The 23,645-nt window shown below is 38.0% G+C and overlaps 1 protein-coding gene across 1 annotated transcript in view; it reads right to left on the bottom strand.

Moving 5' to 3' along the window:
- Positions 1-23,645, bottom strand: part of SYNPO2 (synaptopodin 2) — a 98,732-nt gene that overhangs the window by 5,168 nt on the left and 69,919 nt on the right. Inside the window, exons 3-4 of the mRNA XM_026081452.1 lie at positions 18,418-19,214; positions 12,846-15,034 (exon numbers count right to left, since the gene is read on the bottom strand). Coding sequence (XP_025937237.1) covers positions 12,846-15,034; positions 18,418-19,214 — 2,986 coding nt within the window. The remainder of the gene's footprint in view (positions 1-12,845; positions 15,035-18,417; positions 19,215-23,645) is intronic.

Raw genomic sequence — 23,645 nt, 5'->3', positions numbered from 1 at the left:
TAGTTATTTTGAATTACAATCTTCCTAAAATAAATAGCAATCATCATTGTCTGCATTCTAGTAAGAGCAGACAGCACAGAGAGAATGAAACAAAATTTTACATGAATTTTATTTTTAATAAATCCAGGAAAATTAAATATCAGTTTTGGCCTGAATCAGTTCTATTGAGTTATTGTAAGGTGGGTGGAACTTTGAGCAATTATAAACCTTTGGATTCGGCAGAATATATATTTAATTTTAGCATCCATGAAAGAAATAAAGCAAAAATACCAGCTATGTGAGCTACGTCATTATGCCTCAGTGCTTACCTTAAGGAGGGGGAATTTAGTCTCTAAGCCTACTCAGTAGCAAGATTGTTATGGTAGTATCTATTGTAATAGAAGTAATCCAGTAGCACTCTGTACAACAAATTTTTGTGCATTTTTCTGAATAATCATTGTATAGTGACATACTTCTGCAATCATTTACTTAGATCCAAGTTAGAATATTTCTGTCTACCCCAACTTTATTCTGAAATTGAATAATCTTTGGCTTCAGAACATAAAATCTCCACCTTTTTTCACACTCTGTAGTAAATAGCTTTTAAGCACTTGTAGAAAAGTGTAATTTTGCTAAAATGTACGTATGTCTTAAATGTAGAAATTGAGAGATGATTAATGACTGTTTTCATTGCCCTTAATTCTTGTCATTGGTGGAAGTGTTCCTGGAATGAAAGTCTGAACATTCCTGAATTCAAGGGAGATCCATATTTGATATTCATATACTGATGTCTATCAGCAGTAAAGTGTTCAGCCCCTTTGAACTGACAATAAACTTTGGAATTTAGGCAGCATTTAGTCTCTAGAATTATCATTCATTTACTGGAAAGCAGCAACCAGGCCTAGTGATACTCTCTATTATTCTCCCTTCATATTTTATTCTTGGGATAGCTCTTTTGATACGCATGTACTAAACAATGCACAAACACCAGGTTGTACGTGAGACAGTGAAAATAAAAAGTGCAAATGGAGAATAACTATTCTGCCTTCTGTCTCCCTTGAGCTACAAGAAGAACATAAACAGGGGACTAGAGCTCTTCCGTTCTTCATCCCAGCAATCAAGGGAGAAGGAAAAGAAGAGTGATATGCTATCAGAATTACTGATTGTATTACTGTAATCTTGTTGTAAAATATTCATTATAATACTGTACCAACATTCAAAGTGTTGTTATGCTGCAAACAAATGAGAACACCACACAATGAATAATTTGTGCTTTCCATTGCCCTGAGTTTTTCAGAGAGAAAAAACTTTTCTACAATAGTATTTGAAGGGAAGGCGATTCTTAAATAACAAGAGGAAAGACAGTTCAGAGCTGTCCATTACAATCATATAGAATCCTAACAACTGCTGCTGACTGCCCATGCATCTATGTGAAGAGATTAAACATTAATTTTAGGTTGAAATAGATTTTAAAAATGTAAACTGTTTATAAACTGATTAGTGAAGCAAACATTTATTATACCACAAGCATCTTTGATATTTATAAATTGTATATTAATATAAACTAAAACAAATGTAGTATTACTCCCAAATGAAACTATTTCAGTATATAAGTAAATGAATGTAAACACAGTACTTATAAAAGATGTGTGTACATATATATTTTTGCTTATACGTAAGTAGAAAGAGTGTGAATGTGTACCATTGATTCAAGTTAGTTTAGCTATCTAAATCAATAGTCCAGAAAATTGTTACTTAGAACTTACTGCTATTTGAAATTTCTTGATAATCATGAAAAGCTGAAAAACAAAAAGTGTAATATTTAGTTTCATAAATAGTGCACATTTTAAAGGCAAAAGTTAGATCTTTTTTCATTTTACGGACCAAATGGGAATGCAAAATACTACCTAGTGAAAAGATTTCACAATAACTGATTTTCTGTCTCAGGTGGTGCATCTCCTTAGTAAGGTAAAACTGTCCGTGCACTTACAATGCTGAAACTCCCTTTTCACCAGTTAAGCACGCATAGGTTGAATTTTCAAAAATGTCAAGAATTCTATTTTCAAAAGTAGCTTAGACCCCTAACAATCCACATCTCATTGAAAATTCCTGGAACAGTCTCCCACCTGATTAAGTCACTTGAAAAAAAAAAAAATTACTTTGGTTTCTAAGTCATTAGGACATTTTTATTTTCATCTTTTGATTGCAGTCCTGGTCTTTACTCCATATGAAGGCATGTTCAAATCTGAATTAACATTAGCATCTTGCTAAAGGGGACAAAGGAAGTGAGAGTGGATGGAACAGTTGTATTATTGCAAAAAATGACTCTGTCTTCATAAAAAGCTCAGAGTGATGTATTTCTCATTTTGCTTCCTAATGTTAGGAGTTAGAGATCAAACTATTGGAAGGCAGTAGAACATAGTAAGTAGTACTTGATTTTTATAGTTATGTTTATGCTTCTTTCAGTTCTCTCCTTCCTTCCAATTTTTTAAAGATTTTTAAACTATCATAGAATGATGTAAAGAAGGAAAATGTAAGGATAATCTTAATGTGGCTTTCTTCATCCCAAGCCATTTACAACTTAAAATTTACTTAACGAAAAACCAATTTGTCTCTGATAGCTCTGGAGTAAATGCTACAGCTATTTTACAGTAAGCAATATGACTACTAAAAAATTGGAAAGAAAAGGGAAATAATCATATTTATTTGAAAATCTGGAAATAATTTAAAGCAGGCAAAATGAAACTGCTAAAATTGGAATGCAGCATATTGGTGAATGGGAATATTAATGTCTGGAGAGGCTGGGAATTTAGTATTATATCTTACCTGACTGTAACAGGTAAAGCCTTGTCAGTGACTGTACTACGACTAATAACAGACTAGAATCACGTACTTCATGTCTGATCCAAACTTCCTCAAAGCTGTCTTGTCAGGGCTTTCTTTCAAAAATGTACAGAGAATTTTAGAACTGGAATCTTATTTATTCTAATTTTAGGTTGTTTATATGTGTGATTTTATTTCAGACCATTAATCGTAACTATCAAGTTGAGAATAATCTTATTTTTCCTCACTAGTATAAGAACTAATGAAACAGTTACTGTCAACTGTTTTACATAAGCTTCATGACAAGTTCTACTTTCCACAATAAAGTCCTTTTTGGTTGTCAAGTAATGGTAGAAAAGTGTGATATTAGAATTAGGCCTTCACTTCTGCAGAACACCAACAACATACACAGAAAAGAAACATAAGAGTGCTGGTAACCACTCATAAATTAGTTACTGACTTAGCTCAGCTTGTTTCTGTGTTAATAAAAGAAAATTAGTGCTTGGTATTGCCATTTAATCTTTATCCATATCTGATTGTCAAAATTTAAAACAATTATATCTGTAATAAGCAAATGGCTAAAGCTTTTTTGGGCCATAGGCATCTTAGTTTCATTGAAACAGACAGTTTATTTTTGATAGGGAAGAATATTTGCTGCCACCTTCTGGAGTTTAATATTACATAGCTTAGAAAAAGGTCTTATAAGATGAAACCTGGCTTATGTGCAGATAAACATTTGAAAAATAAGTGCAAAGCTAGTTCTAATTTCTGACCTTGCAGTTCTGTATGAATAATGAAACCATTTTAAATTAATATGAAGTAAAGGAGATGAGCTAATGATCTTTTTCTAAAATCAAAGAAAGTAAATATTGAATATATTGTAATACATAAAGCTGGCAGCAATATTGTTGCTGAATGTTCTCAAACTATAAGATAAATTATAATTTATATAAGTGTCTTTCCAGCATGAGATCAGAACATGAGGCTGCACACTCACTGATCAGGACAGAGATGCACTGCAGAGCACGCCTGCCCCTTCACAGAGTCAAGACTTCCTGGCTGGGCCCAGGCAGCCTAGATGGGGAAGCAGACTTTCAAGAGGGTGGTAGAAACAGGCAATGGAAGAACAGAGAAAAGACTGGACAAAGGAGAACTAGGAGTTGCTGATATTTGATACAGAAGGAAAAACTGCACAGAAGACTGGCTTGGAGAGTGGTGAGAGTAGGACCTGATGAGTGAGGTTCCTGAGCTTGGAAGAGAAGCTTGAGAAATGCAAAAATTGACTTGCGTAGCTGGCAATGAGACTATGATAAGGAGACAAAACAAAAAAAGAAATGATGAAATGGGACAATGTTCAGGGAAAAGAACCTGTGGCCACTACAGTATACTTTCCTCCAGAGCTCCAGAGAAATTTCTCTTCCAGAGAAATGGGATTTTGTCCTTCGAGCTCACCACTGTCAGAAAAGACTGTGAAACCCCATTGGAAACCTGTGGCATCACTGCACTGCCGATTCGCAGGTGTGATGTCAACATGAACTTGCTGACAGTTACTGTGCTAACTCAAATGGCAGTTCTCTGTGCTGGTTCCAGCCGTGCTGGAGGACCCTCTTGGTTACAGTATGCTCTGTGATAATATTCTTGGGTTTGGCTTGTTCTTCTGAAAAACCCTTGGGTCTTAAACACACAAAGCTACCTTGAAGCAACATAAGTAAAGTTAGAAAGTCAAGTATTAAAAAGTTATGAAATGTAAGCATCGTTGCCCAGTGCATACATGCATTTTAATTAAATTGTAGAACCTCTGCCCCATCCAGTGCAGAGTCAGGGCTTCATTTAGGAAGTATTAGGATTATATAGTAAAGAAGCATATTATACGGAAGACACTTGCACTAGTTGGATTTCATAGCTGGTCACTGAGGATTCCCTTTATGGGCTCCTGTCTGGAGACCTGTGATCTCTGAACACTCACAGACTGGTGTTAAGGGGAAGCATAGTTTGATATAGTAACTACTTCGTATACTACTGGACTCCAAAAATCCTAAGTGCCTCAAATTGGACACCTAACATCAATGTCCCACTCTTTATGCATAATTTTCCTATTTGCAAAATGCAGTAGTGTAAAAATGAATTACTGCTTCTGAATCACTTGGATACTAAGAAGAAAAACATGAGGAAATAAATAATTCTGCATGGAGAGCATGCTTCAAAGAGGGTACATTAAGTAAGGAATAGTGCCACACATGGAACAATGTCAAAACAAAATAGTGAAGAGCTATTCCTCAAATGAGCAGTACCATTCTGTGCATGAATGAGTCAGGAGTCCTATGGAAAAAAATAGCGGGTGATCACATGATTACAGGTGGTATTGTCACACAAATGCCTGAGAGGGCTATATATATGTGTGTGTGTGTGTATATATATATATATAAAAAGGTTAGGTCCTTGCCTAGGTAGTGTTCCTATAGCAGTACCAAGTCCGTCAAGTTTCTGTATCAAGCCACCTCTCTGAAAGTAATCTTAGGTTGAGAAGAGTTTTTCATTTTGTGTATCTATCTGAAGTGCTGACAGCTATGCAACAGTGCAGTGCAAGTGCAGATACACATCACCATAAGAAGTTTATGTAGGTGTCTCTCATTTGGGGGAATCATTGGAATTTTTAATGGTATACCATCATGAAAAGATTTGTTTTTTTCATTTGTCACAACTGTGCACTGTGTGGTATCAGCTGAACATACAGCAAGGAAGAATCTGAGAGCCTTTTCTGAAGAAATTTACAGCCCAATTTAGTTCATAAAAAAGGCTCAGGTAGCATGGCTAGGGCTGCCAGAAATATGTATACATATCTAAATGTATACTTAACCAAAGAGAATTAAACTGCAGAGAAATTTTGAGGTTCTCTTATCACCACATTTCAGGCTATTTAAGGTTGCTTAGGTTCCATTTTTAGTCATAGGCCTGATAGGAGAAAATTGCTGAGATTCTAGGAAGAAAACTAAGTGCACCCTGATGCACATGCTTTGCTTTTGTTCATGGCAACAGAGCCATATACCAGCAACAACATGTACAATGAGACTTTGAGAAGTAGCATTCTCACAGGTGAAAGAAAAAGTCACTAGTAGTTATTGACATTTTTCTCAGTGAAAAATGTAAGTATAGTTTCTCAAAAACTTTCTTAAAAATGAAAACATTTGTCTGCAGACAGTTACTGTAAAGAAACTTTTGCTTCTGACATACATGTGCTAAATTCTTTGTTCTGCAATCAGTTAAAGCTCATACTGAAATCAATGACCGTTGTGCTCAGTGTCACCCTTTGTAATCCAATATGTTACTGTAGTTGGGATGGTATTTTATTTCTGTATCGTTTCCCCTTTTCTTCTGTTTGTTCTGCATTTTTTTAAAACAGTCAAAATCTATCCTTTGAGGTATCTATATAAATAGAATCATCAAAAATAGCCATCTCTTTGTTCAACAATTTACTCTTTACAACCTGTTTAGAAATGACCTAGTTACTCTTACAGTAAATTATCTTGCAGTTGCTTGGGAGTATGAGGGGTCTGTCCCTTTTTAAGATTTCTATCTCAAACCATATAACAGGAAACAAGGATTCTTGTCTGAAAGCACTAACTGCTGTTACATTGACTACCCCACACAGCAAGCCCTCATCCAGAAAGTACTGAATCATCCGTAAGCATGGGTCAGTAAGTAATTTTACACATAGCTGTGTTTATGCAGCCTAAGGGAATGTACAGTTACTTTTATATCATACTGCCATGTACGTTTGTGCAGGTCTTATTCCTAGACTTAACATGCATTGAAATTAAAAGCAGTTTGTCAAGATTGTTACAAACAGGAACAGATTTTTTCCCCTAAGAATTGCACAGAATAACAGGAGACTTGACTAGCATGCTTCATAAAAATATCTTTGCCTGTCTCATCCAAGGAAGTCAACACTCCTTCCAACATAGCATTTTACTGAGCTTCTGATTTTGTCTACATTTTTAATCATTTGTTGGAAAAAATAAAGTGCTTCCTGTAGTAAGTGTCCAACCTGAAAAGCACTTGTTAAACATAGCTCTTGAGTGATTCTAACTCCTCCCTTACCGTGTAATTCCATGCAAAGGTAATGTTTACTATAAAGTAAGAACAGTCATTGTCATGTGTAGTATGAAGCTGCAGCAGTGGGTACCAAGTGTACTGTGAAATTACCAGGCTCACATATTTTCCCAGAAGTCTAACAGCAAGTGAGAAAAGTCAGAGCTTCTGTATCCGCAGTTTTTGAAGATCTTGTCATCAGGTTTCTTCTGTGTGTAACATTTCTGTTTCAAGCTGAGTAGAATCATTACAAAATAACCTCATGCCAAGCTGTGTAGTTAAGGTTTGCATTTGCCATGCTGAACTGCCGACAGTGGAACCCTGGGTGCTTAACTTCAGGCAAAGCAAGCTGTATCATGTTTTGTGAAAAAGGAATATTGAAGAGTGGATCTTTTTATAACAAACCTTTTTTTTTTTTTTCCTAAAGTTAGGAAATCTTTAAAAAGGGTCCTGGAAAAAGAGAGAAGAAAGATTTTGCAAGTTGTTAGTTGCAAATAGTGCTGCTGTTCGACTGGTATTTTCCCTACCTCGAGGTGTATAGAGGATTCTCCGCAGAGAGGCTGGAGCAGCAGAGCATGGTGGTAAGGCTAGTCCTTTGTTGGAATGTTGTCCTGGTTACTTGGTAAACAGTGCTCCTCCCAGCTCACATCATCTATTACCAGATTGTCTTTATAATTGCTTCCCAGTGCTGCTGAACACTTTTCTATACTCCCTTTTTTCAGAGTTCACCTTAGCACTTTCAAGAACTGTCATGTATAAGAGCTATCTGTGATAATATGTCTGTATATTCATGGTCTCTCAAAGCAATACTCTGCTGATAGGGCCTCCTTTTTTTTAGAACTTTTTTTTTTTTTGCTGGGTATGAGTATTTCAGTTCCTTCACAATACCTTCTTCTAAACAGTAGAGAATAGTCATGCCCCATGATGTGAGTACTCAGTCATTCAAGGAGAATGTAGCAAATTTCAACAGAAGGCTGGAAATCAGTCAGCTATCTCTGTGCAGAATAATTAAGCCCTTCTTGCTAATTGTTTTCTCTTCTTGTGCTTGCAGGGTTTCATGATCCTCTGATAGGTATTTTATCCTGTGCAGTSTCTGCTTTTGTTCTGAAGCTTTCTCCCCACTGCTTGGCTTCCTCTAATCCTGGTAGCTTTTTCTCTCAAAACGGCTGTTCTGCCACTTAATACTAACTCCCCTATCTGAACCACAAATCAGCCCTTCAGTTCCTAATTTTTGGAGGTTGCTGATACCTCAACACATTAGTACTTCCTTGCTTCAAATGCTCCTTTGCATGAATTCTGAACATTCATTTTAGAGTGAATAACAACAGCACTGCCAAAAGGAAAATAAATTCATTGCTGCGTGATTGCTGTGGTGACGGCAAAAGAGAACACAGCAGTTTTAGCACTGATCTTGCATCTTTGGCTTAGTTATGTCTTAGATAAAATGTCTTAGATAAAATAAAGTTGGGTATAGTTTGTGTCAGTGCATGAAGACTTTGGACAAAAAGGAACCTCCTTTTGTTGGCTGATCTCCAAATGGCATTGGCTTGACCTCAAACAAAATGAATTTTCTGTGTGTCTAGCAGTGAAGTAGGCATTCTCTACTGTAAGGGGATGGTGACTATATCAGGATAAGTAGTCTTAATATGAGTATCTTGATATGGGTATGTGTATTTAAAAGTCCCAGTCCATTGGCCTGGTGCTTTTGGAACTAAGCAGCTTATTGTAACTGGATATTGTCAAGTGTCTCAGGACACTGACAAAATGATTTCTTGTGCAAGAGTGCAGAAAGCAAGAGAATGAGGCTTACTTGTAAGATATGGTAATGTTTACTCAGTAAATGTTGCTGCAGAAAAAAAATTGTTGTTGCAGAAATATCTGTTTGTTTCATAGTATGTTATCTTTTGATGAGCAGGAACATGGTAAGAGTCTAGTTCCCCTAGAGAAGGGGAGAGAAGTTAAGGAGTTGTTCAAGAACTAAATTTTGACTCTTATTTTTGCAACAGAACTTTTAACTTTCTGTCTAAAAGCTACTAATCTCCAAAAAAAAAGATTTCAATTCAGGTTTTATAACAAGAGGTTTATAATTGAATGAGAAATTGAAAATATGTAACCCTTTATTGAGGTAGCTATTTTCATGGAAAGGCTCTCTAGAGTGTGAGATCCAAATTGGTGCAGTATAATACCTAAAATGTGCTAAAAATAACATAAAGCACTTACATAGCTTTTTTAATATGAGCATACTGAAAGTGTTGTTATTAGAAGTGGACAAAAATTTATTGTTAAATATGCTAACATAGTAAGCACACCCAGTGTGTCTTGATGGTCTTTTCATATTATATTAAAATAATTGTAATAGTTTTTTGAGAAAACCATTTACAAAAGTTCATTTCCCTTTCAAAATGAAATTTCAAATGCTCCTCTTTATATAAAGAGTTCATTTTCTTGACATTTCTGCTATGCCTCACATCACCTGCAGCTTTTCATTTGGATCCATAACAATGCCCAGCTCAACTTTCCTCTAAATATCTGCTTCACAAGAGATTACCCTTTGTATAAAACTGTTAATTTAAGTAGGCCAGTCTTCTTCTGCAATATTAACAATAATTACTGACTTACGTTATTATTAAAACGAGTCTTGAAGCCAAGTCAGATCCAAGCACTATGCATGTAGAAGGATGTATATATGCAAAACTGGATTCAGACTTGGACTTTGAATGGGGTTTTCAAAAAATCCTACCTGAGTTAGGAGCACTAGTGGTACATATAAAGCACATGTAGGTATTTTGAAAAATCCTGCTGTCATTACTATAGGCCACACTAAATACCAGTATTTGAACAGCAAGAAATCCAAATGTGAGCAAAATACAAATATTCAGCTTGGATTCATTTCATGTTCTTCTGGACAAAGTAGAGAGAAGATAGGCTAATGGCTATATTTTATATCATTGTCACAGAAGCTGACTTTTTTCGTATTGCTGTAGATGTACTTATGATATAGTTGACTCTCTAAGTAAACTTTTGCTTTGTGCTGAAAATGAAGGAATTAGGATCTTCAAACTGACAGTTAGGCATTTCTGTCTTTGAAGTGAATTTAGTTCTAGGTAAATGGCACAGGAAACTGAAATGCTCTGTTTCAATCCACAGCTCTCCTCTAGTTCCTATGTACTTGAATTTTGTGTTTCTGGAGAGGTGATTTCCTTTGGAATGAGAATAAAGCCCAGCTTCACCCCTTGTTCCCTCTGCTGATATTTAGAATAATAATGCCCATTATCTTACTTGGAAAATGTAATATAAGCATATATATGCTAGAAGCTAGACTGCAGTAATCCACATATTTCACACTGGGCGCTCAGCAGCTAGTGAGGACTTCCAAAAGTTACTGACCTGAGCCTGACTGAATTGATGACCAAACAGTGTAAGCTGCTGTATCTCACTAATAGCCACATACATTACCCTCAACATTTGTGTTAAAAGTACAAAACTACTAAAAAACTCATTAGGGAAGAATTCTTTGTGGGCAGGAAGGTGCGAACAAGTACAGAAGTGTGATTATAATTTACAAATGTATTTTACAGGAGAAGACTGTAAGTAAAAACATACAAAGCAATATAAGGCTGTATGAAAGTGATTGTATTTCTCTGTATCTGTCTAGTAGCACTAGCTTTATCTTTGGTTTAATTTATTCCAAGTAGATACTAGTATTTTAAATTTCTGCCTAAAATAGTTTAAGCAACTTGAGATAAGACTTTTAGTAGAGTGGAAGGAAGGAAGGAAAAAGGGAAGGAAGGAAGGAAGGAGTTTTCATAGTAATAGGACTGAATAAAAAATTGAGCTCTCATAAAATTTACTGTCAGTCTGTACATATAAATGAAACAAAACAACCAAAAAAAAGACAGAGAAGAAAGGGACAAGTTTAATGGTAGAAGAAAAATACAGCATATTGACAGTGGAAAACAGATGGAAGGGAGATCTCCAGAGGATTAAAATATTGCTCTTCCCTGTTTCTAGGCATATGCAGTGTAATTCTGTTGTGAGCTTTTCAGACTAACTAATTTTCTCAAAATTTCCCCCCATTCTCCTGAATTTAAGAGTAAGATGGATCACTTGGTCATTTTCTTCTAGTGCAGTCAGGATCCCAATCCAAAAGTCAAAGGGGAGAATGGGATTCTGGAGGTCCAAAATTCAAAGGAGTGGCTTAATTAGGCTTTCTGTTGGCTTAATTAGGCTTTGATTCCAATCTGCTTTTTACATGTACAACCAAATGTATTATTTTCAAACTTGATTGCAGTTATGAGTTACCATCATGGGACTAAACTATGGAGGTTTTGCTCATACTGGGGGATATTTTATTCATGAAGATAGTTCTACTAAAATCATATGCACCAGTATGATATACAAGATCCATAATCTGGTCCATAGCTAGTTGACTGGTAGCTTAAAAAATGTATCAACAGATTCTGCCACCTTTATTCACAGAGTGATGCTTTAATCTTTTAGTGTAGCACCTGGGATGGATTCTGATACTCTTAATTGTGTGAAACAACACTTTGTTTCAGAACTAGCACCAGTGTGTTAACAGGACTGTTTACTGAATAACATACTAAACTATTCAAATATAGCCCCTCGATTTCAGCAAGACTGTGTATTGATTGCAATATTATTCAATAGGATTCAAGACCACAGACTCTAAGAATTTTCTACAGTAGCAGTATTTCAATCCTTAGTCCCCAATACTTAATGTATTGGGTAATATAATACAAAAGGTGAAAGTATAAGACCAGAGTAAAATGATTAAAAGTGGAAGAAGCACTGTAAAGCCCAAAGTGAAAATAAGAAAACGTGTATAAGAGACCAACAGGAAAACAAGGTCATAATTCTGATACACTGTTATGTGCTGCTTTCTGTGGGACATACTACTCTTGTTGCAAAAATCAGTACTCTCAAATGTATGTGTCCCTTCTGTTTTTAATCACTGTGCTTTCATGAGAAAGTATTGCATTTCATTGCAGCTGCAAAACTCAGCTCACCTTTCTGACCGTCCAATAATTTTGGTTTACTGGCTTCTATAATCTACTTGCCAGAGTCAAGACAAACCTTGGCTAAAAATATGCACTTGGGATGTCAAATTCAGTTAAAAATTTCCCCAAAATGGGAAATCTTTAACAACTTTTCCAGGTTTTTTTTTTTCAACCTCCTTTAAGTTACTCCTTCAAAACACTCTAGCATCTCTTACAGGACATTCTCTGTGAAATCACAGAGGCAATTTATGATTTTGGATCAGAGCTGATCCACATAACTTACAAACTAAGCCCCTGACTGATCAATCAGATTCCTGCAGAATGACCTTTGTGCCAGGACAGATTCTCACTGAATTCAGTGGGACTCTGTGCAGACCCAAAAGTCTGTCCACCTATATCCTGCTAGTAATCAGTCAGAGTCTAATACTATATCTACTTTATGCTATGTAGTAATACATATTACTATTAATATTATTTAATAAGGCACTTTTTAAAAAATAAATTGTCCTCAAATCTCTAGGTCATTAGAATATAATTTGGGGTGTGGGGAAGAAAGAAAATTATTTTCTAATAGTTTGACATACCAAGAATACTGCTTACTGTCATTTTTGTTGTAGCAGTCTTAAAGCAAAAAAACAAGTGTCCTGCTTACTTAATACAATGGTATCTATCCATTTCAGGATGTTATATGTATAAAGCATGTGATAGTAGGCATAAATGTGCTAAAATTTATGTCTAGTTTGATTCCTTAAGAACGTTTAAGTATTTTGGACCCAGATTTGAGGTGATAATCTGAAGTTATTAAGTAAGTGAAGGACTACTATTGGCACTCTTGGTGTGCCAGGTTACCACTGCAAACAATTCACTGCAAGCAAAGTGGACACTGAGTTGCAGCTACAAGGTTTACTCTTCAATAACTGATGGTTTCCACACCTGTGCAGGGACGCCAGCTTTCTTTGCTGAAAATTTTGGCCTCGGAGCAGTAAACAAAGAGGATGTGATGGTTTCTGGCTTAGAAAATGCAGAGTAACCTGTAGGTGAATATGATTCATTTACTGGGGTAGAGGCATTCAACTGGAACGAAGGTTGTGAACTGTAGGCTGGTACAGAGTACACTGAAGATGCCCGGACATTAGTAGGAGAGCCAGCACTGAGTGGTCTTAAAGGTAGACCTTGTTTTGAAGTAGACAGCTTTGATGTCTGCTTAATACCTAGGCTTTCCTTAGTACTAGATGGAGGTTGAAAAGTAAATAAAGATGCATCAAGTTGATAAGGCTGATGCTTCATAACATCCAAAGCATTGAGAACCTTCTTAGGTTTTCTTTTAGTATTTTTGGTAGCAGCAGTGGACTTAGAGGAAGGCTTGGTAGCAGCAGGAGGATAAGATGGGCAGAGGATGGGATTATAAGCAACAGGTGGTGGTGCTCGAACATTAGATGAATATTTCCAAGAAGCTGGTAAAGATGGAGTTGGGGATGAGGCTCGTGCCATGTTGGCTTGCACAGTCTCTGAATCTACCACATACTTCTCCATTCGAGACTGCCTTCTGGCAAATAACTGTGCTCCTTTTCCACTCATAGCTGGTGGTATCTCAAAGGTTTGCTTCGTTCCTCCAGCACTTGGTGTGGTTGGTGTTGTCTTGGGTGTGTTGTTTGGACTTGCTATGGTTGCCTGAGGCCCTTTAAAAGGACCAGCTAGGTTAAGAGTACTTGGGGGATGGGCAGGAGCAGAATGGCGATACTGTGGGGATTTGAGTGGTGCAGGATGTGCTGCCTGAGGTGAGACTGGAGCCGGGAAGGAAGGAGCCTTGATAGAAGCTACAGCTGGAGGTGACCAAACTGGTGAAATTGGGGCACCAGCAGTAGGAGAGACCTTGACTGAGGGCTTTGGAGCAACAGGAGGAGGGATCTTTTGTTTAGATGCTTGAGTCTGCATGAAGTTGCAAGCTTCTGCTCCCAAACTGAGGTAGTCTTCTTCTGGTCCTGACTCAAAACCAGCTCCAGTACCTCGTTTGCCTTCTGCATTGTGTACAAGGGATAATAGGGCAGGATTAGGACTTACTTTGGGTGATTCTTTGAAAGTGAACATTGGTTTTGCAGTGCTTCTTCTCTTTGCCTCTTGCAGTATCCCAGTTCTTTTGGCTGGCACTGCAATCCTTTCGTCTCTGGTTGCTATGTGTTCGGTTGGCTCTGTGGATGACCACGTGACTGGCGCAGCTCTGTTGGCTATGGGAGCTGATACTGGTCTGTATAAAACCTCAGGTGGTGGGCTAACAGAGGCATAGGGAGGTGGTGCTGGTATATCTGAAAGAGGACTAGTCACATTTCTTGTGGGTGAAAATGGCGCAGCTGCTCGGTTCTGAACCCCAGAAGGGAAGGGTTTAGCTGTTTTATTCAAAGAGGCTGCTTTTTGAACTTCAGAGGTCTGAAAAGAGAAAGCTGAGTCTGGTGCTAACCCAAAGCCATTCTGTTGTACCATTTTGACATGATTCTGGCTCACATCTAGGTAGCTTTTGCTGACACAGGTCTGCCTGCTTGACATTTCTTCCTCTTTTGTCTGATAGGTTGAACAGCTCACTTTCTGGAAGCTTTCTGACATGGTGGCTTCCCTTTGTTCCTCTGCATGCACTGTGCGTGCTTTCATCTCCTCTTGCTCAGCAGTAATCTGATCCATCCTCTGCCGTCTCTTGGCAAACATGAGGGCCCCTTTACCCGTGGTCTCTGGAAGTGTCTGCATCTCGTCTCCACTTTTTGTCTTCTTTTCAACTTCAGGTAGACCACTATCCCAGTCAAATGTCACAATCTTTCCGTCTTTGTCAATATCAGAGAAGAAATCTTCATCTATTTCTGACTCACTTGTTGCAAGCAAACTCACTTCAAAAGCGTTTTCTTTGTCCCCCTCTTCACCTTCTCCTTCTTCACCCTCGTCTTCGTAACGTTCTAGCTCCCCAGTACCGTAGCTGACTAAAGTATATTTCCTCGCTCTTTGGCGACGCTTCTTGAACATCAACACCCCCTTGGAATTGGGATTGGGAGCTGCTGTCAACAGCAATGCAATACTTTTACATTTGGATTTGGCTTCTTTGACCTGCTTTTCTGACAGGCTCTCACTTCGCCGGAGTCCTATGGAAAGAATCAAAGTGTACACTTAATAGAATGCAGCCCACAAAAACACAAGGAGTATTATAACAAGTAGTTCTGCATCTGTCTGTAGTGAAATTTACCCACTGTGCCCTTCCCACATATTGAAATATTTATTTTCCTGTGCATGTAGAGGTCATTGTACTTAAGTTTTTCCCACAGTAACAACTGTGGTATGAATTCCATACCCAGCATTCCTCCTTTAGAATCACACCCATAGAAGTTTAAAGGCAACATCGCTTTCTTTAGGACTTTCTTAGTTCAACAGACACGTTATGTGTGTCATTATAACTATTTCTAGCTTTCTGGATTTCTGTTCTCATTAGTCATCTCAGCAGCAACAGCTGGATGATATTTTCTCATTTATTTGATTTCTGTGGTATGGTATTTAGCAAGTGTTTGACCACAGCTCCTAGGCTTATGGCAGAGATTCCCAGCCAGCAAGGCCCATGACTGCTTACCGTCTGAGAACAATGAAACTGAGTGTATTCTGTATGGTGATGGTAGTGGGTTGTGTCATTTCCTTATTTACTTTACTCATATGCATTATCAAATGGGTATAGTTGATAAAAATATGTACACTTATAGGTATTAGCTACTTAAAAAGAAGTATCCATTCACAAAGTCATACACGGAAACTGTTAGCATGAAGACAGACCCCTGGAAGACAGTGGAAGTTTGGCCATGGTGCTCAATGAAAGCAGGTTCCAGTCCTTTAACAGACATCACTTTCTTGAAACATATTCCAAAATTTTATAGGATATAACATTTCCAGAATATTTATTTAAAACATGTGGCAAGAATGAATACGTGTTTAAGAACTGAATAGAGGAGGCTCTGCTAACTCCTCAAGAGTATTCACTAGCATACATCAATAATACATATTTCAAAAAGCATAAATTGTTGGTTCTCATAAAGTCATGTGGAGCAGGAATAGATGCAGTTGCAAAGCTGCCAAACAGACTATACATCAGCACCACTGCTCCCTTGTATGTGACATGGAGCGTGTGCCTCATGTGGCAATGCTAATCAGCTGTTGCCCGCATCTCTCTCCCTTTTTCATACTCCACCACTGCAGCTCACAAATGACAACATCACTAGCTTTTTCGTTAAAAAAAATCTAGATTTTAAAGCTGTTCCAGCCTAACTGAATGGTCTGCTTCCAATTAATTTCAAAAGGAAAAAATGTGCTTCTGATATATGAAAATAAAACAGTAAATTGTTTGATATCATTTTCTTTTGCTGGCATAATAAAACAAGCTCATTAAAGAAAGCCATGTGATATATTTTCTATTAATGATCCCTTTAGCCATGTCCGAAGATGGAGCCTGATACTTCTCCTATTAAAGACAACTGGAGTTCTGCCATTATGCCAGATGACAGCATGACTGGCCCAAAGGCTCTCACAAGAACCTATAAAAGAGAAAAGAACATGGTGCCCATACCAGCACTTTGTAATATTTTATTTCAGGAGGGCCAAATCACAAAATCCTTGGCTTAGTTCTTTGACAGGCCAAATGCTTACAGGAGTCACTAGAGACGTTTTCCAAAAGTATTGGCTTTAGCGTTAGAGTGACTCTGCAAACAGAAATGCTTGCCCTTCATCACCCAATTTCCACACTTTCCAACAAGCCACTTGCATCAGCATCGAGTGTTTTTCTAGGAAAGACTTTGAGCAGGTACCCTTGCATTTCTGTGGAAAGGAAAATTTGAAGCTTTTCACTTTGCTAGTGTATTTTTTAAACTCATTTGCATAGTTATTTAATCAATAAAGATGACAGAAAAAATGTTACCTGCTCAGGTAAATATAATTTGATTACTATTCACAGAGAAAGTTTCTGCTAAAGAGATCAAAGACCTATAATAAGTGTTCTGATCTACTTTAGACTTAAATGCCACATTATAACTTTTAATTTTACAATAAACATGTCTTATATGTAGGGTGCTTGCTGCATGCAGATTATTCCCCTGTGCTTGGCATATTTCTAATGTGTAGATATGATTTTACAAATATTTTCATAAAAAGCGAACATTTTTAAAGTTTAAATCCATGATCCCTATGGATAATGACTTGCCACTGGTTAGAAAGAATTAAGATTGTCATATTTGAGATGGAAAAAAGGTAAAATGTATGTTCTACATGAAAGAACAGTTTATCATGTAATATGTAGTTCGTTCTATATACCATTGCCTTTTTAGACAGGCAGTGTAAGTAATTCACTAAGAAAGACAGGCACAGTCCCTCAGTTGCTTCTAACTTCACAGCCAAAATGTAAGGCATGTGCACTCTTCTTCTTTGCTCCATTTCATATGCCATAAATATGTGGATTACAATCAGACACTTAGGCATAAGTAACTGCTTAATCCACTTGCCAATAAGACACAATTGGTTATCATGCTAAAAATATGCTTACAGAGGAATTAGCAATGGGTTAGCAGGCTAATTCCAACACTGCATATGAAATAGCTTGTTGCTACAATATATCTTTGCACACATTCAAGTACCTATGCCATACTGCTACTAAATCCCTGGACAGGATTCTTAACATCGTTGGGAAAGAACAACCAATAGAAAGATCCCAAATGAATAAGATAATAAATAAACAAAATATATAAATTCTTGTTATGTACACTCAAGTAATACTGGATTCAATTGCATTTTCAGTTTACTTTCATGGAAACTTCTTGGACAGATTTTGAGGCTGACCTCTGGGTATGGGAGTCAGAAGAAATAGTAAGTTCACTTTACAGTCTAGAGAAGACTTACAAAACTGAAAGGATCATATAACAGTTATACACATGCTAGTGTCTGTCAAAACCTCTCCTGCAGGCAACATCCAGCTTTTCTACTAGCCTTTTTTATTATCAACTATTAAGAGCAGTAGCATGGTTTTGATTTTTGAAGATGCAAATGAAAACACAAAGATTTTCCTATAAAAGGAGAAAGACAGGATTCACTCAGACATGTGCAAGTAACTTGCCTTTTTTGTTAATATTCTGCAAATTACCTCTCAATGTACATTAAAAGGCCAGCAGAATTCAGCCTTTTTAAGAGATATAAGTACTTTTAGGTGGACAAAGTAATGAGTTACATTTCAAAGTGGAAGTCTACTAAGCAAAGTTATTTGGCACTGTTAATGCATGGTTATACTCTTGGCCTGTCACCAGGAGCATTGTATTACTCTCAAAAAATACATGAAGCAAAAATAGAATCATCTTTTAAAAGGAAAAGAGAGAGGGGAAGATTAGAAAACTGCAAAAAAACTTCAAAGTTTTTTCTAATGCAGTCTAAATTCTGAAATGATGTTTCAAGTTACAAAAGATACCCTCAGGCAGGGCAAATGATTTAGATGGAACATACTTACTTGCGTGCCTCGCCCTGTGCTTGAGAGGTCTGCTGTGATCCCTTTCCGAGTGCTGGTCGTCTTCTCCCTGCTCTGTGCCTTCTGATGAGATTGCAAAGGAGAGGAGGGAAGGAGGTGCTTCTGACTGCCCTCCTTCCACTTGAGAATCAACACACCCCCTTTCGGCTAGAGACCTGGATGCTTCCTTCTGCCTGTCTGAACAGTCTAAGATCACCTCCACCCTGGGGAGAGAGGGAGCTGCACCTTGGATCGTCTTGACCTCTTTGCCACTAGAAATCTGGACTACTTTGCTTGGCCACTGGATGTTGCCCTCTTTCACACCCAGGGGAATTGCAATTACAGGGCTAGTCCCATCCTGTTGTACACTGGGTCCTGTTTCTGAAGGGATGCATTTTTCTGCCCCTAAGAGAGTCACAGCAGGAGCACTGGTGCCCTTGTGCCCGTCATGTGAGAGGGACAACTGCAGCTCAACCATAGTGCCTGGCCTTCTTTCTTCTATCTTGCCTCTGAAAGCAGCCTCATTTGTCATGAGCACTTTGGAGGTTCCTATCACTTTAGGAGTAATTTTGTGGCTCTGTGTGGTCTCTCGTTTCATTTCAGAAAAGTTTATGTTGCTTTCCTCTGCTCCCTGGTGAGTCTCACTGTATATCTCTGTGATGCAGAATTCTGTGTGGGGTGTCTCTTTGGCTGTGTTAATTTGCAGTGTAGTGCTCTCCCTATAGTCCTCATTTTTTATGTTATCGTGCTTTCCGTTTTCTCTTTCAGCGCTCAAGGCTTCACTTATTCCACTGGAGGATCTGCACATACATAAACAAGTAATTCAAGAAAGTAAGCTGCTGTAAGTACAGCAATTGTAAGTACAATTACAAAAGTGATTTCTGTATAGTATGTTTTTTTTCCCTAAAATTAATCATGGTACCTGCTAGCAGGTCCATTTAAGTAGCAGAAGTAGCAGAATTTTCCCAGTATTTAGAAGTCTTACATTAAAACATCTTTGTATCCTCCACAATTCTTTAAATTATCAGTGCAGTAAGAGGGAAATTATATTACTGCTGTAGGACCTTTACTATATTCTAATACCATCTTTCTGCAGTCTTGACTTACATCATTACTAATGTCAGTATGGTTTCACAGATGCATTTCTGTTATAGTGTTGCCAGACAAATGCTGCTGAGACTTCTAGGACAATACTTCTTCATATTTCACATGTGCATGTGAAAATCAACTTCATATGACATCAGAATAGGCATTCATTTTTGTCTCTGTGGCTACTACAACTGTTTTAGGCACCATCCTCACACATAGTTCCTGTCCCAAATAGTTTACTCCCTTAGGAATAGGAAATTACTGAATGGGGATAAGAAGGAGGGAAATTAATACTTAAAATACACATTCAGAGAATTCATTTGAGGGTCATCATGCTTATATATCATGAAATAATTAAAACATTCTGGGCCCATTCCAGTGATCCAGTGAAAAAGGGTAGTGAAACCATACACCATCTCCTAGTTTTTAAAAAACAATTTTTTAACTGGTGAATGTTACTATGACTACCTGAAGCCTGCTAAATCTCTGTGTAGCTCCCTTTTTTGAACTATTCATTCCCCTGGCCCAATTAATTAGGCTGTTTTATTGGTGTTATGACTCCTAGTATACCCTCTAGCTTCCCCTTTCATTACTCTGGGCAGAAGTGACAACTGTTAATTCCAGGAGAAACCCTTTCTTAACATCAAGACAGTAACATGTCATTAAAGCTTTCTGTTGACTAGAAAGTAGCAAAACATTTTTTCAGTTCAAGGAAACAGTAGGTACCCTCAATAAACTAAGTATTATAGGAAATTCTGAAATCAAAAGCAGGTCCCAGGTACTCTGAAACTTTGAAACGCCTTACAAAAAAAGGCTGGAAGAAGCAGCAGAGGAAATAAGTCTGTTAGTGTACTGAAGAAGCTTCAATATCACTTGCATTTCTAGCCATGCAGCATACTGATTGTAGCAGCCTGGATCTGCCTCAAATAGCATAAAATGTCTAACATCCATTAAACCACATATGGGGCTACATAAAGTTCAGACAGATTTTAATTTAGGGAGGTCTTCGTGAGTGCTGCTGGATTCCATCATATTATGCTATTTGAATGATCAGTTGCACTGCTGCTAAGTACAGATAAATTACAGGAATCCATAAACATTTCCTTGTAGGATATGAGACTGGGGGCTGGGCCAGCTAAATGTTAGCCTTTATTGGTAGCTGAGTGATTGTGTGTATGTGTGAGAGAGAAAGATTTCCACCTTAAAAGGCCCTTGCTACTTATGGATATACTTCTACTCTATATAGACATAAATGTGTATCCATGTGTCAAGAGGCAGAGGACTGGGTCTGATCTCTGTTTTGTCGTTTATGATTCTGTTTTGTCAAATTATTTTTTTTGTTTCAGGTCTTTCCAGCTCACTGCAGGAACAATACCCCTGATATAATTCCAGGAAGGAAGAAGAACTCATGAAGTCAGCACAGAGGGGTTTGTCTCAGAGTCATGTTTTACTCCCTACATGGTGCATTTCATTTTGGTATGCGTTGAGCACACTCCCTTCTTCCACTTAGAAATTTTCTTTGTTGTGCTAGCAGTGGTCCAGGAGCTGCTACACTGATGTGCAAAGGGCAGGCTAGTATTTCTGTCCCCACTCTCAGTGCTTTCTGGATACCTCTGTTCAGAATTTGTTAGGAAGGTCAGTAAAATGCTCCCCAGACATGGTATCTGGAGAGTACCTGTCCTGCAGGGTGTCTTCTTCCTATGATCCTGCAAACCAAAGATTTTGTGGGGGCTGCTGGTCAGTAACTGACTGGGGTTTACAGGGGATCAGGAAAACATTTTGTAGATGTCAAAGGCCAAGTAACATTTTAAAAGCTTAACTTTCCTCCCAGAGACTTCAATAGGAGCAGAATTTAGCCAGTGATGAGTGCTTCTGAAAATCTCATCTTCCATGCAAGTAGTTCAGGAACAGTCAGAAGCTTCCAAGTAAGAAGAAATATTCTCCCCTGCCAGCAAAACATGCTTGAATGCTAAGGTCACCATTGGAATACCACTTTAATTAGGCATTATTCTTTCCTTATGATTTCTAGCCTTTTTGTGAGATGGTCAACAAGGGACTCCTCAGGAGAAGGATGGTTTGCTTCTCATTGCCCTCAGAGGAGGACAGGTCACTTCCTGAAAAATCCTTCTAGTGGTAGTTCTGAGAGGGCTGTTACCCATCAACACACCTAGGAGGGGTACCACAAAGAAGGTGGCAGGGGAGGAAAAGTGTTTCAGTTTATTCTCCTCTACCCTGGAAGATACTAACAGTAGGAACAGGGAGTTGGGGAAGGATAGCTGATGAGAAGTTCACAGATTCACCTGGTAAATTCCTGCGGAACATTTTAGTTCCTTTCAAAACAAGCCAATTGTTGAGCAACTGTAATTTTCTTAAAATTTCTAACAGACACAGGGTTTCATTCCATGAAACACTGTTATGAGGCCTAAGCATTCTGATTTAGTTTTGATTTTCAGGACATGTCTTGCTGTTCAGCATACGTTCAAGTAGGGGCAACTGAGTGAATATAAGATATGCTGTCACTTTCAACCAGAGCATAATGTGGCCTTCAGTCCAACTGAAATACCAGTTAAAGAGCAGCAGCAGGCAGGAGTTGAAAGCAAATAAAGTTATGTGTATGGCTGCAAAGAATACAGCCAGTCAGCCACAAAAATCGTTTTTAAAAGTTCAGTTCTAGTAGTCATGTCAAGAAGCATAAGACTGTAGATATCACATGAAGAACACTCAAATAATACTCTGCTGAATCAGAATAGTGTGAAAAGTAAGCTGTAATCCTCAGCCATCACCATTCCCCTGATGTCATTACATTAGTCAGTAACTCAGCTCAAGACAACATGCACAGCCAGGGCATGCAGAACATGTCTATTATAAATAAAATGAATATTCTTTCAGAGCCTCTTGTCCTGAAGGCAGATAACAGCTTCAAACTACTGGCCACATTAGGACAGTTCCTTTGCACAGGTTGCAGAACACCCAGAGGAATTTCCTTTGCTCTTTCAGAAGTCCCTGGTAAGCACAGACAAATGCCTTTTTTGTACCATAGTGCTTCCAGAGTCCTTTCAGCCTTTCCACAGACACTGCTATGTTAACTGTTGGGAAGAGGGCTGAGTCCTGACCCCTTCTGTCCTGCTGCTCCTGCCTGTGGGAGACCAAACACAGGGAACTGCAGTAGCTCAGGAGGGAGCTGTAATTCCTTCTACAGAATGAGAAAGTCTCTGGTCTTTTCTTCCTTTTCTCACCCACTCTTAAGGCAGTTCAGAGTTCATCTTGTCTGAATTCATGATGTTTGGAGAGAATGTGCTTTCAGAAAATTATTCTGGTTTTGGCCCCACTTAACTATTGGTGATTCTGAACTGCAGGATAGCATATATTACACTGATCACAGTTACAAAACAGTCATTAGAATGGACTGATGTGTGCAATGAGCCGTAGTGCTGGCTTGGTCCTAAATTTACATAAAGGTTCTCTACTGTAAGAAACGGGAAGCATTTTCAAAGGAAAATGTAACTCACACTGTCACTATCTTATAAATGGAGAGGCTGAGACTCAGAGAGCTCTAAGTGACTTGCCCCACCTCATCTAGTGAGGTGATAACAGATACAGAAATAGAATTCATGGTTTCCAGACCCTCTCCCCCTTCTGACTACTAATACATTCTGCCACCCAAGAAGACCATTTGCCATGTCATCCTCAGGGTATATCTGTGCAACGCACTTTCTCCATCTATACAGCCCATGCTTTTTGTAAGCCTCACTTCCCTATCTACAGAGAATAACAACACTTCACTACTTCAAAGGGTTGGAAGGAATAATTAAACTCAAGACTGCAGTACTTGGATACCATGCTAGTCAATACCTTGTAAGTATCTAGGATACTTAATAATAAATAAAATTGTTACATTTGGAGACTGTAGCCTTAATACTGTGCCTGAACTGTGCTGTTTGAATTATATAAATTAATTCCTTTAGATCAAATACTCTGATTTCTCTCCCTTTTTTGTACAGACAAGCCGACTGCCAATCTTACAGACATAAACAAGAGGACTATCAGTAAGAAGCTCACAGTATAGGTCTGTAAATAAGTGCATTCAACACCCACATTTTCTACTCAGTTCACTGAACAGAATTACACTAGAGCATTCTGAG

The sequence above is a fragment of the Apteryx rowi genome, unplaced genomic scaffold (genome assembly GCF_003343035.1).
Source record: "Apteryx rowi isolate R43461 unplaced genomic scaffold, aptRow1 scaffold_55, whole genome shotgun sequence".
NCBI classification, from domain to species: Eukaryota; Metazoa; Chordata; class Aves; order Apterygiformes; family Apterygidae; genus Apteryx; species Apteryx rowi.
This window is presented reverse-complemented; position numbering and strand designations above follow the sequence as displayed.